The sequence below is a fragment of the Planococcus citri genome, chromosome 4 (genome assembly GCF_950023065.1).
Source record: "Planococcus citri chromosome 4, ihPlaCitr1.1, whole genome shotgun sequence".
Lineage (NCBI taxonomy): Eukaryota > Metazoa > Arthropoda > Insecta > Hemiptera > Pseudococcidae > Planococcus > Planococcus citri.
In genome coordinates, this window is record NC_088680.1 from 67567277 (window position 1) to 67585692 (window position 18416).

At 34.9% G+C, this 18416-nt stretch overlaps 1 protein-coding gene across 1 annotated transcript in view; it reads left to right on the plus strand.

Annotated features, from left to right (window-relative positions):
• Window positions 1–18416, plus strand: part of Fkbp14 (peptidyl-prolyl cis-trans isomerase Fkb14) — a 37792-nt gene that overhangs the window by 17689 nt on the left and 1687 nt on the right. The window contains exon 2 of the mRNA XM_065360000.1: window positions 13821–13984. Within this exon, the coding sequence (XP_065216072.1) occupies window positions 13821–13984 (164 nt within the window). The remainder of the gene's footprint in view (window positions 1–13820; window positions 13985–18416) is intronic.

Below are 18416 nucleotides of genomic sequence, written 5' to 3' on the forward strand. Positions count from 1 at the left end.
AAAGTTAAAAGTTGAACTTTCAAATTGAAAGTTCAAATTTCAAAATGGTGCTGTAAGTGGGAGCTACCATTTAAAATGTAGAAAATATTTCCATAGATGTACCTTTTGATGCTATTTCGAAATATTTAAGTTTCAAGATGGGATCTTTTGATGGAGGGGGAGCACTCTACTCTCTATTTTGGGTGAAACTTTCGAATGAAAATCTGGGGCATGTGATATATCGAATTCTATGTTTTTGGTGACGCTGAACACGAATATGACGTCAGATTTTTGATAGGACCCCATCCATGGCCCCCAGCACCTCCCCAAAGGGGGTAAAAGTTCAAAAAAGTGTTTTGTACGTGCGACACATGGAATAGTATGTTTTTGGTGACGCTGAACACGAATATGACGTCAGATTTTTGATTGGACTATGGTTTTTCTGGATTTTCAAAGACGCTGATTTCAATTTTCGAATTCATTTTTCAAACATAACCCGTTTCTGTACATCACCGATGGCTCAGCGAAAGTACATACATATGTAAATATGTTGATACGTGCACCTGCGCATAACACATACGAATACATTTCAAATATACGTAGAATGTAGGTAGATATAATGGTTATGAGTAAGTTAGGCATTGTTTGTTTTAACGGCTAATTAATTCGCGAAACGAAAAAGCGTACGTAATATACGTACATTTTAATCACGTGCATGCGCCAAGTACTTATCATACCCACAGGTACTTGTACAAATGAACATACATATTTGTACCTCTTCGAAGTGCTAACGTTTTTTTTAATGCATTCGGCATTCTTCTGGTAATACTTACCATTGCATTCGTTACGTATTCGCACGCACAAGATATGATCTTTACACCTTGCTCGTACATTATCCTATCTCATATCCGATCGTATTCGCATCTCTTCTCTCGTACGATGGGTGCCAACACGTCCCACCTGGCAATGGTAAGTAAGGTACTGCAGCAGTGAAAGTGTAGAGGAAAAAAAAAAGAAGAAAAAAAATTGTACGCGTGAAAGCGTTTACATACTCGTACTTATATATCTTATATATTAGATGTACGGGGGGCGGGGGCGAAGCATTACAAGTACACGTCGTGTCGCATTAATCGTTTTCACGTTAATTCGACCATTTGTCAAATTAATCTTTTTTCAACACCTTTCTTTTCCTATTATTCTCAATCTCAAACGAGTTGGTCATCAACTCATCATTACTATACCTCCCTGTCGTTAATACTGACTTTAATTCAATAGCGAGTGTATAAGAAGAAAATTTCGCATTTCGATTCGATTCTTCTACGAATTGACCACTCTTCACACAGCAGGTGAGCAGCTCGTCATAAACGATGGCTGCTGGTTCTTTGCGGTAGAGTAAGGTTAGGTTGTACCTACATACAAATGTGACGGAGACTGCATGGGCAAAATTGCACCGAAGAGGGAGGTCGAGTGAGGCAGAAAACGAGTATTTTAGTGGTTTTTCTTCATTTACAACACGTAGTGAAATTACTCGTACTATTTTATTTGAAACGATGCGACAGACGTCGTACATTTATCACGCAAGCAAACAAACACACAAATAGATAAATAAATGTCCTACAAACTGGAAAGCAGAGTTGTTAGGACAACAGTTGTACATTTTTTAGCTACCAGTTTGGCTCACAGTGCTCACACTCGTATACTGAAAAATGAAAATCGCCAATAAAGATGTTCGATCGATGCAGTGGTACTAGAAAGATGCGATCTGAATTAGGAATCAGATTTGAGAAAGGTATTGTTTAGATGTCAAATTGAAACACACGTAGAAACGTATTCACTATTCATTGACGTACCATACTAGGTTCATCTGTCAATTACACAGCAGCCTGCTTCAAACACCACGCTACTACCTAATATCGAAATGTAATCTTGAGCTTGTATTTTCAAAATCTAAACCGAAGTGTTTACGAGAGGTTTACTATGTATAACGAATTGGTAGGCAAAGCTTGTCTCAGTTGATGTGGAAAAATTCAGTGACCCTTGATCTCGCCTTCTACAAGTATTCTATCTTTAGAGTGCAACCGAAAAAGAAGATTATGAGAATTGCAGCTTTATTCCACGCGATTTTGAAAAAAAAAGCACAACGCGAACCTCGAAAAAAAAAACAATGTGAATTTTTTAAAAAAAAGCACAACGAGATTTAGGAAAAAAAAGCACAACGCGAACTTTGAAAAAAAAGCACAACGCGACTTTTGGAAAAAAGGCAATACGCGATTTTGAAAAAAAAGTACAACGCAATTTTTTAAAAAAAGCGCAACGCGAACTTTGAAAAAAAAGCACAATGCAATTTTGAAAAAAAAGCACAACGTTATTTTGAAAAAAAGCACCACGCAATTTTGAAAAAAAAAACAAAGCGAATTTTAGAAAAGAAAAGCACAACGCGATTTATAAAAAAAAGCACAACGCGAACTTTGAAAAAAAAACACAACGCGATTTTGAAAAAAAAGCACAACATTATTTTGAAAAAAAAGCACCACGCAATTTTGAAAAAAAAACAACGCGAATTTTAGAAAAGAAAAGCACAACGGGATTTATAAAAAAAAAACACAACGCAAACTTTGAAAAAAAAGCACAACACAAATTTTGGAAAAAAGGCAAAAAGCGATTTTGAAAAAAAGCACAACGCGAACTTCAAAATAAAAAAAAACACACGCGAACTTTGAAAAAAAAAGCACAACGCAAACTTCAAATAAAAAGCGCAATGCGATTTTGAAAAAAAAGCACCAAGCAATTTTGGAAAAAAAGCACAATGCGATTTTGAAAAAAAAGCACAATGCAAACCTCGAAAAAAAACAATGCGAATTTTAGAAAAAAAAGCACAACGAGATTTAGGAAAAAAAGCACAACGCAAATTTTGAAAAAAAAGCACAACGCAAATTTTGGAAAAAAGGCAAAACGCGATTTAGGAAAAAAAAGCACAATGCGAACTTTGAAAAAAAAGCACAACGCGAATTTTGGAAAAAAGGCAAAACGCGATTTTGAAAAAAAAGCACAACGGGAATTTTGGAAAAAAAGCACAACGAGATTTCGAAAAAAAGCACAACGCAATTTCAGAAAAAAAGCACTACGCAAACTTTAGGGAAAAAAAGCACAACGCAATCTTCAAAAAAAAGCACAACGCGATTTTAAAAAAAAAAGCACAACGGGATTTTTAGAAAAAAAACTATTTTGAAAAAAAAAGCACAACGCAATTTCAAAAAAAAAGCACAACATGATTTTGAAAAAAAAAACAACGCAATTCCGAATACACTATGCTATTCTGAAAGCTCCAGAGCACAACGCGATATATCAGGAAAGCATAAGCACTGCAGTACTGAGAGAGTGGGAGAACCTCTTGGGAGCATAGCAAAATCACAAATGACTGGAGGGTTTTGATTCAGAAAGGGTAACCACCTGCTTTCAGCGTCTATGTGTGTAAATGAAACACACAAATGGCTGGTGGGTTTTGATTCAGACAGGGGGTAACCATCTGCTTTCGGCGTCTAGGTACTGAACGTGTGTAAATGAAACACCTGCAGGTGTTCTAAGATTGAACAATGGAAAAGATAACACTGTAGATAAGAATATTTTAGGACCCCTGCAGTGTTACATTTTAAACAGAAGTCGGCTTCGCTTTTGATACCTTTCTCATTGTTCAATTTTGAAAATTTAAAGTCGGCTTCGCTTTTGTCGGCTTCGCTTTTGATATGGCCCTTTTCCCTTTTTTATTGTTTTTTTGGTACAAATTTTCGTAATTAATTGCAATTACTCAAGAAGCTAATTGAGTAATTGCAATTATAATTACGACATTCCCTTCCTAAAGTTAAGCCTCGCCTACGTATGAAAGATTCAAAAAAATCGGCCCATTCCGCTAAGAGAACATTCGAGCCAAAGAATTTTTCAACTTTCGGAACAAAAGTAATAGTGTGCTACGCACACTAAAAAATGAATAATTTGCGAAGTCTCGGTTTCTGTAAATAGCAGCTTCGAAAAGTTAAACCATTATCAAAATTCTTGTTTCATGCCAAAAATCGGTCAAAATTGTTGCTTGTTTGTAAAAATTGCCCAAAAGTCTGGTTTTTTTCAGATATTTCCAAAAAACCAGCCTCATTTTTTTGTTAAAAATCGTTGAAAAGTTTATCGTTTTTGTTAAAAATTGGTAGAAATTCTGCCTTTTGCTAAAATTTACAAATAATTTTGCTTTCGACTTAAAATAATACGTACATACAAAAAAAACTGCTCAAAAATTTTCATTTTTTGGATGAAATTTCTAAAAAGTTATTTTGACTAAAAATTGCTCGAAAGTACATCTTCTGCTCAAAAATTGCTAAAAGGTCGAATTTTTTGCAGAAATTGTCAAAATTGTCTTTTTACCAATATTTGCCAAAATTTCTCTCTTTCATGTTAAAAATTTCTCACTAGCATCGCTTTTGTTTCTCAGAAATGGCTAAAGAAGTCCTGCCCTTTATGGGAATTACCAAAAAGTATTGTTGTGTTGCCAAAAATTGCCCAATAAAGTTTTGATTTTTTTCTCAGAAACTGCTAAAAAAATCTTGCCTTTTACAGAAATTGTCAGAGTCATGTTTTCTGTCGAAAATTAAGTCTCGTTTTTTTGCCAGAAATTGGAATAAAATCAGTCAAAAAGTCTGAAATTTTTTACCAATAAGTTGCAGCGTAATGATACTATTGCTTTGTTTGCCAATAAATCCAAAAGGTCTTGCTTCTTACTGAAATATTGTTGAAGTCTCGATGGAAAGTTTTTTGTGATTTTTTTCTGCATTGAAAATGTTTTGCTCACATTTTGTATACTTAGCTTTTTTGATTATCTACTTTTTAATCACAATATTATTTTTCATTTTTTTTTGAAAAAAATTAAGTTTGAGCAATGGAATTGGGGGGGGGGAGGAGGAGTAGGTTGAGGTAGATTAGTCAGATTTTGTGTTTTTTCATGTACATAGGATTTCAGCAAGTTAGTGCTTTATGCTACTGATGTGTCTGGAAGGAGGAGGTGGGGGGGGGGATTCCAACTATTTTCGCCATATTTTCCCATTTTTTTCCGGACGCATCCCCTACCAGTATTTTTCATTCTAATTAGCCGGATGTGGTTCGAACAAATTTTGGAAGAGACAGTTGGAAACAAAAATGTTGAATGGTTGTAGTTATTTTTCGTGTTATTTTTTTCAACTTCTTGACCTTTGAAAATTAAATTCAGAAAGAGAGCTGACGACGTTGAGCTTCAACAAAATTACAATTCGTGAGGTACAAAAAAAATCATTTTCAATATAAGAAGTTTCAACGCCAAAATTTTGATATTTTTGAATGAAATTTCGCACATTTTTTCGTTATTTTGCACTCAAGTTTCTCGAATCTCTGAAATTAATTTTTCATTCTAGAAAATTTTGAAAAATTTCACAGCTGAATTCAAATTTGTCCAAGTGATAGCGAAAGCAAAAGCGTAGAAAAAATTGAAAATTCGAAAAGTAAAATAACTGAGGCAAAAAGCTGATTTTCATAGCTTCAACATTTGAAAATTTTGACAGTAGTTTTCTGGAAATAATAATATTTTTAAAAATGTAAAGGACAAATTGTAATGTCCCCCCCCCCCTCCATACGACACTCCGCTGCATTTTTATTCAATTTTAACAATAGGTATGTATTCGATGAATTTTTGATATTCATATGCCTAAATTAGGTGTTAATAATTTTTCCACATAGGTACCTAGTGTTTTTGTGAGATTTGGCTCAAATTTAGCTAATTTTTAGGCATTTCAAACCAGGTTGGGTTGATAATTTGATGTAATGGTATTTCAACAACATTGATCATATTATTTTGTTTCATTTTGATCACCATGTTCATCAAACGAACGAGTTTTACAACATTTTCCAAATGCTATACAGTTTTCAAATATCAGTGAAATTGTTTCCAGTCGAAACGAAACAATAGTCGGTAAAATATAAGAACAATGCGGCAGTGAGGAAGTTGAATTGATTTTGATGTGATCGGCAACATCAACGTAAACCAAGCTTTGCAATGTTGGATCTCTGGTCGCGACGAACTGCAAATAATCATGTCGACGTTATACCGTTATGCCTTACGTAGGCACTTGAATACCACAACAAAGCGTCTGGATTGCAATTATTTTCCCTTTCTGGTTTCGTATTCTGATCACATCACATCCTACTGTTAGGTCTGTGTAGGTCTAGGTACCATACATACGAGTACCTCTTAATACGCTGAATACACACCAGACAGTCTAGCAAAAAATCATTTCTCATTTCCAAACGTACTATCTAGGTACGAGTTCATTAATTTAGCTCAACCAGATATGTGTAGAGTACTAGACCATAAGAGCATGATTTTAAAAGAGAAACCAACTCTCGCGGAATCATAGGGCATTTTTCGTTTCAAGGTTGAGTCCAACACGAACCAGTAGTTTTTTTTAATGAATGGGTTTTTAGGTTGTAGCCTGCCTAATGTTTGTAAGGAAAATGTATTAGTATATCTTCGTTGCCATTGACCAATGATGCCAAATTGCACATGATGTATGATGATGGAGCATTTGCAGTAAATGCGTTCGTACTCGTATTAACGACAGAGAAAGTACTCAGATATGAGATACATATACGAGAAGGAGCATAATATAAAATAAAATGAGCTGTGTCGTAATCGAGCTGTAATGTTAATGTACCACGACTGACGACACTCGACATAGTGAAATAATTCGACGATTACGTAAACTGGAAGCTGCATCTTGTGTAGGTATATAAATAGAGAAAGACAAAGACCAAAAGCACGTACCAATCGGTAATCTCATCCTGAAGTGAGACGTGTACTATAGGTAGATAGTGGTACTTGCTTTCGAGCATAACAATTGACTAGATTATGTATATTGTATTACGAGAATCGATTGGACACGTATGTCGTACCTGTACATGTGAAAGAGTCATGTGGGGCTACCTTAGCCACTCTCGTAACCTTGCTTGATGACCACAAATTACTCCCTGAGTGATTTTTGATCCTCTTTCTCTGTTTTGACAATCATATTAAACATCAAATGGGGATTCCGAAATTAGGAAATGCAGAATCAAATCGAAAAAAAGCAATGAAATTAGAATCACTGAATCAGTTTCGATAATTCGTAGATCGTTCGAATCAACTTGAAATTCACTGCACGTAGGTTGTTCACTGTACGTCTTATTTTCTTTTCTAAACTGCTCGAAGATGATCATGATGAACGTGTCGTTGAACTATTCAAGGTTACCGAGATGATTCTGGAATACGAGTATGGTGAAATTATCGTCTAAACGTCCGAAGATGTACGAATCGGATCATCGAGAGTCGATAAGATTGCAATGCTGAATGATCATTGAATGTTACTCGTAGATCTGCTCAGTTCTGATAACAAACGAACCTCTGAATGGGTCTGCCTCCACTCCGATTTAAACGGGACTGCGATTTCTGGAAAGAGCATGGTCTGAAACCCTCACATACAAAAATTTTAGTCGCCCAAATCAATTTGTCGATTTTTGGCAATTTTTTTAAATTCAAAATTTTCCATTTTTTTGGGATATTTATGATTTTAAAAAAATAGAAAATACTTATTCAGTGAAAATTACAGGAATTAGTTCTGAAACTAATATCAACTCCCTCGCGCTGAATTTCATCATTTCTGACCATTCTGGAGCCTCCAGCGTGATTTTTGATTTCTCCAGAATTATAAAATTTCTCCAAAAGGCAAAAAAATCGATTTGAGCAGCTAAAAACCAACTTGTGGCGAATCAAAAAAATTTCAAACTTTTTTACTATTTTTTGCAGAGAAGTGAGAATTTTGAAGAATTTTTTCTAAAAGCAAGACTGACCATTTTTGCAAAAGGCGTGGCTTTCGAAAATTTCCTTTCATCAAAAAAAGGGAGATTTATTGGTAATCTTTTGTAAAAAAGTGTAACCCTCTGCTGAAAAAAATTAGACTCTGGGCTTTTACAGGAAATTGTAAGAACAGTTACAAACTTCAATACCAAGGGTTTATGTTTGAGCTTTTACAGAAAAATTTCAACTTTGTGCTTTCACATAAAAGTTTGACACTGTGGTTCAAAGTGAGTTTTTTTTTGTATCCGGTCGACATGCCTATCTTAACATGTAAAAAACTCATTCTAAATCATCGACCTTTTATTCTCCTCATCTGGACAGCGATTCCAATCGGAATTAAAGCAAATATCTGATGCAAACCTCCCAAATCGAGTTTGTAAAGAATGCCTCTGCGCATTGCGCGAACTCGTCTCTTACCTTACCCCACTTACCAGGCGTACGATCATTCTCCTTCCACACGCGATTGTGATCGTACGCTTGGTAAGTGGAGTAAGGTAAGAGACGAGTTCGCGCAATGCGCAGAGGCATTCTTTACAAACTCGATTTGGGAGGTTTGCATCAAAATGAACCCTTGGAATCGCGGTCCAGATGAGGAGAATAAAAGGTCGATGTTCTAAATCTAAATCTAAATCTTAATCTTAATCTAAATACCCTTCTCCCTTGAGGAATCTAACTGCGTCATCGTCAAGTGTCCCATTTAATTTTTCAGGATTGATTTTTCCTGATAATTCACACTCGAATAAGTGCTTGTCAATCTGAACATTGCCGCATTCACACACATCATCATCAGCCAACTGCCATCTATGAAGGTTGTACTTACACTTAGATCGTGTGACTCCGCTCCTCAATCTGTTAAGTGTTTTCCACAGTCAAAATTTCAGATATTCTCTACTTGGTAGGGCTTCCCAGGCCCGGCCCGGACCCACCCACCGAGTTACCGAGAAAATCTCAGTAGGCCGCGACGTATTTGGGCCAATGAGGTAAAAACTAGGCCACATAAAAAATTTCTGAATGAATTTCTATGCTCAGTGTCCTGCACTTTAAAAAATGGGAGAAAAAAATTTGGCTGATTGATTGAGGAGCCCAAAATCAGGGCTGCTAAAATGGGATATCTCGGTGGGCCGCTAAATTTTCCGTGTTCTTGGGTCCAGCCCTGGGGCTTCCTGTATGGTTCTTCGCTCAGCACCTGCATTCCATATGCGATATCTGACATCTATCTGTGCTAGGAGTATCTCTTAATTCTTCAACTGTCTTCATGAAACTGTGTCTTGATCTGAGGTGGGTTTCTGCCAGTTCTTCATATCCATACATAGGATGCAGCGGATTTTTTAGCATCTTTGTCTTCTCTGTCATTGATGCAACTTCACATCTGGCTGCTGGTGGGGCAATTCCACTCAACTCATTCAGATTATTCAATGGTGTTGGGTGTGAGCATCCTGTCACCAATCTACATGCTTTGTTCAAGGTTATATCAACTTCACTTGCATGTCGTCGCCAGGCTTGTAGGACCACTCAGGTTTTGCAGTTGCTCCAAAATCAAGGTCCTAGTTTGGAGCTTTCAAACGGTCCAGTCCGGTCATTTGGTTCTCCATTTTTTGCCTGTGTAGGTCAGTCTGGTCTGGTCCTGACCAGAAATTTTCATCATGGTCATGGGTCAGCCCAGATCCAAAAAACAGTCTTCATTTTTCAGAAAGAAAAAAGCTTTCTAACACATAAGATGAGTTGAAAAATGGAATTTTTACTTTCAAAACATTGAAACTTCGAAAGAAATTAAATCACAATGGAAATTTATTTGAAATAGCTGAAATAGGCATCTAAAATGGCATTATAAATTTGAAAAATTGGACATAACTGAGGTCCAAACCGCGGTCGTTGGTACAATTTTTTAGAAAGGTCTTCAGTCTTGGTCTGTCCCTGTTATTTTTTCTGAAAAGGGCCATCTGTTCAGTTAGTATTTACATGAATTTTTTTTAGAGGTCTAAGGTCAGGCCTGGTCCACTCGGTCTTGTGTGCATTTTTGGGTCCGGTCGCAGTCATTGGACTGGTTTTTTGGTCTGGTCCGACAAGCCTGGTATTGTGCTGAACAACTCAGAACAGGGCAGGCATACTCCCCCACTGAATAGCACAGTGCCAGGGCAGATGTTCTCATAACTAGGGGCTTAGCTCCCCAACTGCTGCCTGCTAGTTAGCGAATTATATTTGTTCTTGCTGCAACTTTCATTTTAGTTGCCTCACAGTGCCATTTGTAGGGGTTACACCTACGTATTTGGGGTTATCCACATGTTTTAGATCTGTTCTACCCCATCTAATAATCAATTGTCACTTTGCTTCGAGATTTCTGAGATGAAAAGAGCATGTTTCTGTCTTTGTTGGATTTGGTTTGAGGTGATGTTCTTTATAGTATGTGTCCAGTTCCTCTATAGTAAGGTGGTTCATGTAACATTTTTTTTGAAATCTCAAGGTCTTACCCCCTAATTTTGTTCCTTTTGATGAAAAAAAGGACACCAAAAAATTTTTGTTGAAAAATATTAATATTTAGAGGTCGCGCACAAGCGTTGAATTTTGAGAGCAACGAGGGCTCGCAAGCATAATACTTCCCACGACGGCGCAGCGGGAAACGCAACGAAGCTTGAAGGGGTTGATTCGGCGCAACTATACTAAGAGCTACATCCCCACCACAACTTATTAAGTGATAATATATTTTTTTTTGATTTTTAAAACAACCATTCGAAAGTATTGATTATGATTTTTTGGCTGTAGAATTCATTTGGACCTGAATTTGGAATTTAGAAATTGAAAAATTCCACTTTTCAAAAGTAACAGCTTTAAAATTATTAATAGTCAATAAAACATCAACTTGAAGTGCTGAATCTTATTAAATATTCGTATTTGAACTTAAATTTATACTATATGTACATTTTTTCCCTTTGATTACCAATTAGAATAGAATAGGTAGTAATACAACCTTAAATTCATACTTTTTTCTGTATTTTTGAAATCTTTTGTATTTCCTCCTTTAATGAGCTTCGGATTTGAAATATTGCCATTGAATCTTCATTAATAACATCTAAAAAAGCCCACAAATGACTAGCCTTACTTATCATACATTGTAGAGGAGATAACGTTGTTTAATACTACTTCGATCCAACGAGGGAACGTAATGCTGCATTTCTCGGCGCGCAACCGTGGGAAGTTTTCGCTCGACGCGCTCATACCTTCTCAATCTTCAACTCTCGTGCGCGACCTCTAAATATTATTTTTTTGCCCTGAAATTTTTTGTGAAGTGTTTTCTAACCAAATGGAACACTTCTAGAGGGTAAGCTCAAAAAATTAAAACATAAAGTTTTTTCTATTGTTCTTTGAACCACCCTACTCTATAGCCTTGATTGAGTGTGTCCTCCACCTCTGTGAATGAATTATGTTGGTCAGTTGGTGCAAGATCATCTGCATGCAGAAAATGGTTAGTATATGGTCCAAATTGGGTGGTTGTTGGTGTAAATGTTGAAGAGAATCGGTGACAAAACACTGCCCTGGGGCAATCCGTTCTTTTGCCGCCTCCAGGTGATGTTTTCACCATTGAGTGTCACATAAAATCTTCGGTCTTTCATCAACATAGCCACTATCTGTGTAAATTTAAAATCTTTTGTAAGTTGGTACACCTTATACTGTAGTACCTAGTCAGTGGCACAGTGTGTCAAAAGCTGTTGTGAGATCAACAAACATTACTCCATTGACTTTCTTCTTTTCAAAGCCATCTTCAATGTGCTGTGTAAACTGTTAGGTGTAATATCTGGCCAGTGCATGATTTCCCTGGTCTAAATCCAGCCTGCTGTATGATCAGCCTCTCATCGATACAATCAACCATGCGATTCAAAATTCCTCTTTCAAAAATCTTGCATAGGTGACATAGCAGGGAGATAGGCCTGTAACTCGTTGGGTCATTTGCATCTTTGCCTGGTTTCTGTAACGCAATAACATGTGCCTGTTGCCATAGTCTTGGTATTCTTGAAGTTTCTATTCAGGCATTCAACATTTTTTGGATCCAATTTATTGCCTTTGGTCCGAAATGTTCAATTTGTTCAGTAGGGCAGCCTTCCTATTTTTGGACAATTTAATTGCAGACTTCACTTCTTTGTGGTAAGTAAAAATTATTCACTTCCATGTCCATGCATTTTTCCATTTTTGTTTGGCTGCTTATTCAGGAGTAGTTGATGGGCTACTTGGTTAGCTGTAACCTGGGTGAAATTTAGATTTAAGCTTTCACAAGAAAATGCCAACTTTGAGCTTTTACAGCGAGTTTGACTTTGAGCTTTTTAAAAAAATGCAGAAAAATTTGAACGATGAGCTTTCATGGTCGACATGAACTTTGGGCTTTTGCATCAAAAATTGACGCCAACTTCGAGCATCATCTCAAAAACTGATTCATTGATCAAATCAGGCATAACGAAACACAGAACGATCTTCCCTCATAGGATCATTTGAAAATATCTCAATATTGCCCACCCCTTTCTATAAATAAAGGTTTCCAAAATACCATAACATTCGACAACTACCATGACATAGATATTGACTCACTCGTATATAAAGATAGGTAAATATAAATAAAAATCACGTATCAAAATTGACCATACATTCAGACAGACACGCATATGCAGCGAATTTCCACCACCACACGCAGTAAAATAAATAAATAAACGAGCAGAAGGTTTTAAAAAAATATCGTAAAAATTTACTATAGGGTTAGGTATACCTAGTAGCCTGTTTTAAAAAAGTAAAAAAAAAAAAAAAGGAGAAACTAAAAGAAAAGGAAATTTCTCGTTACACGAACGAGCAAATAACGAAGAAATGTAAGAGAACGTTGTATAGTTATGGTAGCACCCTCGAGGGATATACGAAAATACGAAAATGCTGCCGCTTATACGAGAAATTCGCCCGTGTACCGCGTCATTCTGATGAATATTTCAGATACTATTTTCGTCTAACTACATACTTCGCAGCAACTCGTCCAAATCATACGCGTCAGCCTTTGCAACCCCTTCACCTCATCACTTTTCCCCAAAAAAACTCATTTCTTTTTTCTTCTTCTTCGTTTTTTTTTTCTATATAAACTTTTTAAAACTTCAAAAGTACGCATATTTTACGAAAATTGCAAGCTGAACTGTTATTGCCCGAGACTCCAAGCGAACTCGAGGCGGAATAGGCTATTTTGTAAAGAATAAATCCGGAAATCGAGCGAGGGTTAGAGTTATGGATTTTCGACAAATTTTTATAGATGAGTTACGAATTGATGCAATTTTTGCTCTTATTGCAATACAGAGTGAATCTTACCATTTGATATGAAAATTGATCAATGTATGGTGAGAGGGTGGGGTGATCCAAGGATGGAGAAGAAGTCGGCATGGGTCCTTTGGAGGACGAATTCTTGACAACATTTCCCAACCCTTTCCCCTTTTTGAATTTTGATTATTTAAAAAAACACATTAATCTATCATCTTCAAGAAATCTTTGATCAAAGACGTGGTCATTTTATTAACAATTAAAACTATTCGACATTTTCTGCTGACTTTTATTCGCCCCTTTACCTGTTTTTCAATGAGTATCGATTACAAGAATAAGCATAGGGAGAATATACACAGCTCTGCGACCCCTTCCTCCTCATCGTTTGAAACTACGTGGAATTAGATTTAATTGGTAAAGTTTGTAAACGATAATGGCATAGCGCCCAAGCGTTAATTGCTTAATAAATGTCCTCGGTTGGGCGCCTAAGTGAAATAATGTCGAGAAGTATAGCGTCGATATTTTCTTAGCGTTACGTAAGAGTAAGAGTCACGTTTTCCTACAGAATAAAAAATTGTCCTCCTTTTTTTTTTAGCTATGCATCTTGTATTATAAAAGGTACCTACCTAAATACCTATCTAATGAGTTTATGTTTTTGCAGTCATGATCGAGATCAACCATTCACTTTCCAGCTGGGTGTCGGACAGGTGATCAAAGGATGGGATGAAGGTTTACAAAATATGTGCGTTGGCGAAAGAAGAAAGTTAACCATTCCTCCTCATTTGGGTTACGGAGATAGAGGAGCAGGCACAGTGATCCCTGGTGGTAAGTGTGAAATTTTTATTTATGCATATAGTCCGGCATATGACAATAGGAGTAATTGCACCCCCCCCCCGTCGATCCTCCGGAACAACTTTTTTCTTGAAGGGGACATCCTAAGAAACATTTTAAAGCAAAGTTGCCAAAAAAAAAGTTGGCCTTACTTACAAAATGGCGGCCATTTTGATTGACAGGTCAGCCGAAATCGCAGATTTTGCGTTTTAACATAGGACTTGCACGAACTTTTTCAAACTTTACAAAGGTAGATCGAAAGATCATGCAAAAATTCATCACCTGTCAAAATTTCAAGTGCTAAAGTGCGTTTTTCGATTTTTGGTGAATTTTTGAAAATCGAATTTAGGCCAAAAATGAGAGAAAAAATCAAAATCTTACCAAATTGACCAAAAAAGCTGAAATTTGGGATATATCCCATTTTCGACATGCCAAATCGATTGGAAACGGTTTCAACCCGTTTTGAACAGTTCTGGAGCCTCCAGCGGATTTTTGAAACTCGAAATTCCCACAAAATTCCATCAAATTGGAGTTGTAAAGCTAAAATTTATTCTAAAAACTGATTTCAATACGCTACGAAGTACTGCAGGAGAATTTCAAGTCGTTTTGGAGCCTCCAGCGACTTTTTGAAAATTCCTGAAACCTCCAGCAGATTTTTGAAACTTGAAATTTTCACAAAATTTCATCAAATGGAAATGGAAAGCTGAAATTTACTCTACACTCCAATTTTAACACCCTCTGAAGACGACTTCAAGTGGGTTCAAGTCATTTTAGGGCCTCCTGCGACTTTTTTGAAAATTACTGGAGCCTCCAGTAGATTTTTGAAACTTTAAATTTTTCCAACATTAATTTACCAAATGGAGTTGGCAAGCTGAAATTTACTTCGCAGACTACATGGTGGTTTCAAATGATTTTGAAGCTTCCAGCTACTTTTAGGGAATTTCAATTTTCCAAAAAAAGTCATACAACCTTTCAAAAAGTTACTGGAGGCTCCAAAACGACTTGAAATCCACCAACAGTCAACTTCGTAGCGTATTGAAATTAGTTTGCAGAATGAATTTCGACTCTCCATCTTGGTTTGATAAAATTTTGTGAAAATTTAAAGTTTCAAAAATCTGCTGGAGGCTTCAGGAATTTTCAAAAAGTCGCTGGAGGCTCCAAAACGACTTGAAATTCACCTGCAGTACTTCGTAGCGTATTGAAATTAGTTTTTAGAATAAATTTTAGCTCTACAAATCCAATTTGATGGAATTTTGTGGGAATTTCGAGTTTCAAAAATCTGCTGGAGGCTCCAGAACTGCTCAAAACGGGTTGAAACCGTTTCCAATCGATTTGGCATGTCGATAATAGGGTATATCCCAAATTTCAGCTTTCTTGGTCAATTTGGTAAAATTTTGATTTTTTCCCTCATTTTTGGCCTAAATTCGATTTTCAAAAATTCACCAAAAATCGAAAAACGCACTTTAGCACTTGAAATTTTGACAGGTGATAAATTTTTGTATGATCTTTCGATCTACCTTTGTAAAGTTTGAAAAAGTTCGTGCAAGTCCTATGTTAAAACGCAAAATCTGCGATTTCGGCTGACCTGTTAATCAAAATGGCCGCCATTTTGTATTTAAGGCCAACTTTTTTTTTGGCAACTTTGCTTTAAAATGTTCCTTGGGATGTCCTCTTCAAGAAAAAAGTTGTCCCGGAGGATGGGCGGGGGGGAGGTGCAATTACTCCTATTGTCATATGCCGGACTAATATGTAGATTAAGGCTTCGTGTGACTAAACTTGGAATTTTGTGAGCAATTATCTCGGATTACGAACGAAAATAAATCGTAAATTTATGAAAAATTAAAAGAAAGCTCGAAAAGTGCCTTCTTGAAGTTGGTTAGAAGAGGGAGGGGTAGGGGAGGGGGTAGGTAGCTCCATCCTTCAACACTTTGAAAATGAGAGTTTCAAGTCATTTTTGCGAGGTTTGTAACTTGTTCGCTACATTTTGCATTTTGTTGCAGTTTAAATGCTTTTGGTTGAAAAAATTTATCAAAATTGAAAAATTGAAAAAAAATTTTCGAATTTGAAAAATTGAAAAAAAAGTCCGATCTATACTAATTTTGAGTCTTTTTTTTGATTTTGTTTTTATGTCATATTTTTTACATTTTTTTCATGCAATTTCTGCCAAATTTCACCAAAATTTCATAAATTTTTTATGACCACTTCGAATTAATTTCTGTGACCATAAAATCAGAAAATACAGAAAAAGAGACTCGTCAGGGATCGTTTGGAGAAGGTTGAGGAGAGGGTACGTGTCTCTAAATGTTGAAAATGATAAGAATATGCCTCTGTGAAGTTTTTTTTGCTTGAAAAATTGAAATAAGTAAGCACAAATGTTCCATTAGAACCATTTTTCACTGCCAAATTCTACTAAAATTGAATCAGTCTCAGGTAATTTTCAGTGATTTTGATATGTATATTTTTAATACCTATTTTTATAGCTGCTATTTTTAACTTAGTCTTCAACACTTTTACATGCAATTTTTGGAAAATTTTATTACTGAACTTTCGCCAACTTGTAATTTATTTTATTTTAAAGTGTTTTCAACGCTTTTTCATGAAATTTTTGTTAATTTTTTTAAAATTCTATTCATTTCTGGCAATTTGATAATTTTTAGTAAATTTAAAAAAAAAATGTTTTCATTAAATTTTTATGCGTATTTTTAACGCTTTTTCTGTAATTTTGTCCAACTTTCAACATTTTTTGTTAATTTGTTGTAATTTTGATGCTCTATTTTGTGTTTTTAAATTACCTATTTTAAAGAATTTCCAATGTTTTTTTTTTTTTTTTTTTTTTTTTTTTTAATATTTTTATGCCACTTTAATTCATGCGATTTGGCCTAATTTTACTGAAATTTTTCAAATTTTTAACAATTTGTCAGCAGTTTTTATGCTAATTTTACCGTTTTTCAAACGTTATGTTCCATTAATTTAAATGATAAATTGCAGTCAATTTTGATAAAATTTGATCACTTTTTTGTGAATTTTGACAATTTTTTTAATAGCATTTTTTGCAAGTTATAATTTTGCAATTTTTAATCAACTTTGGGTTCTTTTACTTATTTTTGTTGTATTTTAACAATTTTTTAAGCCTTTTTTTGCTCGAAATTTTTATCAATTTTGCTGTTTTTTTTTTAAATCAATTTTTATATTGAATTTTGAATTATCGATATTTCAGTTGAATAATTTTTTATGACGCTTTACGCAATATTGGTTAAAATTTCTTCAAAATTTTATAATTTTATTCGATCACATTTTTATTAATTTTTCAATAAGCGAGATTTTTGAAGTACATAATTATTTTGTTCAAGTTTTTAGGTATTTTATCGTTTTATGATCATTTTCCTTCATTTCAATTACATCTGGAAAAATTTTTTTAAATATTTCGCGACCTTGTGATTGTAAAGTTTTGCTCCATTTTATGAAAATTTCATCATTTTTATGTACTTTTTATTGATTTTTAAGCGAATTGTGCAACTTTTATTAGTTACTAAAGGTAATATTTGGTAACTTTTTCAACATTTTTGGTTACTATAAAGTTACTTTTTTCGAAAATTGTCAAAAATTCAATTTTTTTTTCTAAATTTTGGTCCCAAATTTTTTGAAAATTTGAAAAAAAAAATTAAGAAAAAGTGTTGATAATAATACGCTTTTTTATCCCACAAATTGCTGAAAATCATCGCTTTTTGGCCAGAAATTTCGTAAAGTCTTGCTTTCTTTGTAAAAATTATACAAAAGTTTCGTTTTTTGGACATAAATTTCCAAAAATTCCTTTTAATAAAATTGCCAGTCTCACTTTTTGCGAATAAATTGCCAAAAATTTATCATTTTTAACAAAAATTTTCAATAAGCTTCACTTTTTTGCTAAAAATTGCTGAATACCCTGTTGGCTTTTGACCGAAAGTAGCAAAAAGTCTGGCTTTTAGTCAAAATTCCAATAAGTTACTTTCTTTTCCAAAATTGCCCAGTCTCGTTTTTTTTTTTGAAAAATTGTTAAAAAGCCTTTTTCTAAAATTATTGTCAATGTGTTGCAATTTTTACCAAAAGTTGTCAAAAAAAAATCATTTTTATCAACAACTTGCAAAAAGTGGTCATTCTTCGGCAAAAATTTCGAAGAAGTTTCATTTTTTGTCGTACTCGTATTACAGGTTTATTTTTTACTAAAATGTTCAAAGTTTTGTTTCTTGCCTAAAATTGTCGAAAATTTCAGAAATTTCCAAAAATTGTTGCTTTTTGCTGTAAAATTGTCAAAGTCTTGCATTTTTCAAAAACTGCGAGAAATTCTCACTTTTTCTTCAAAAAGTTTTGTTTTTTACTAAATTGTCAAAGTCTTGCGATTTACAAAAAATTACCTAAAGTTTGCACTTCTTTACCAGAAATTACCAAT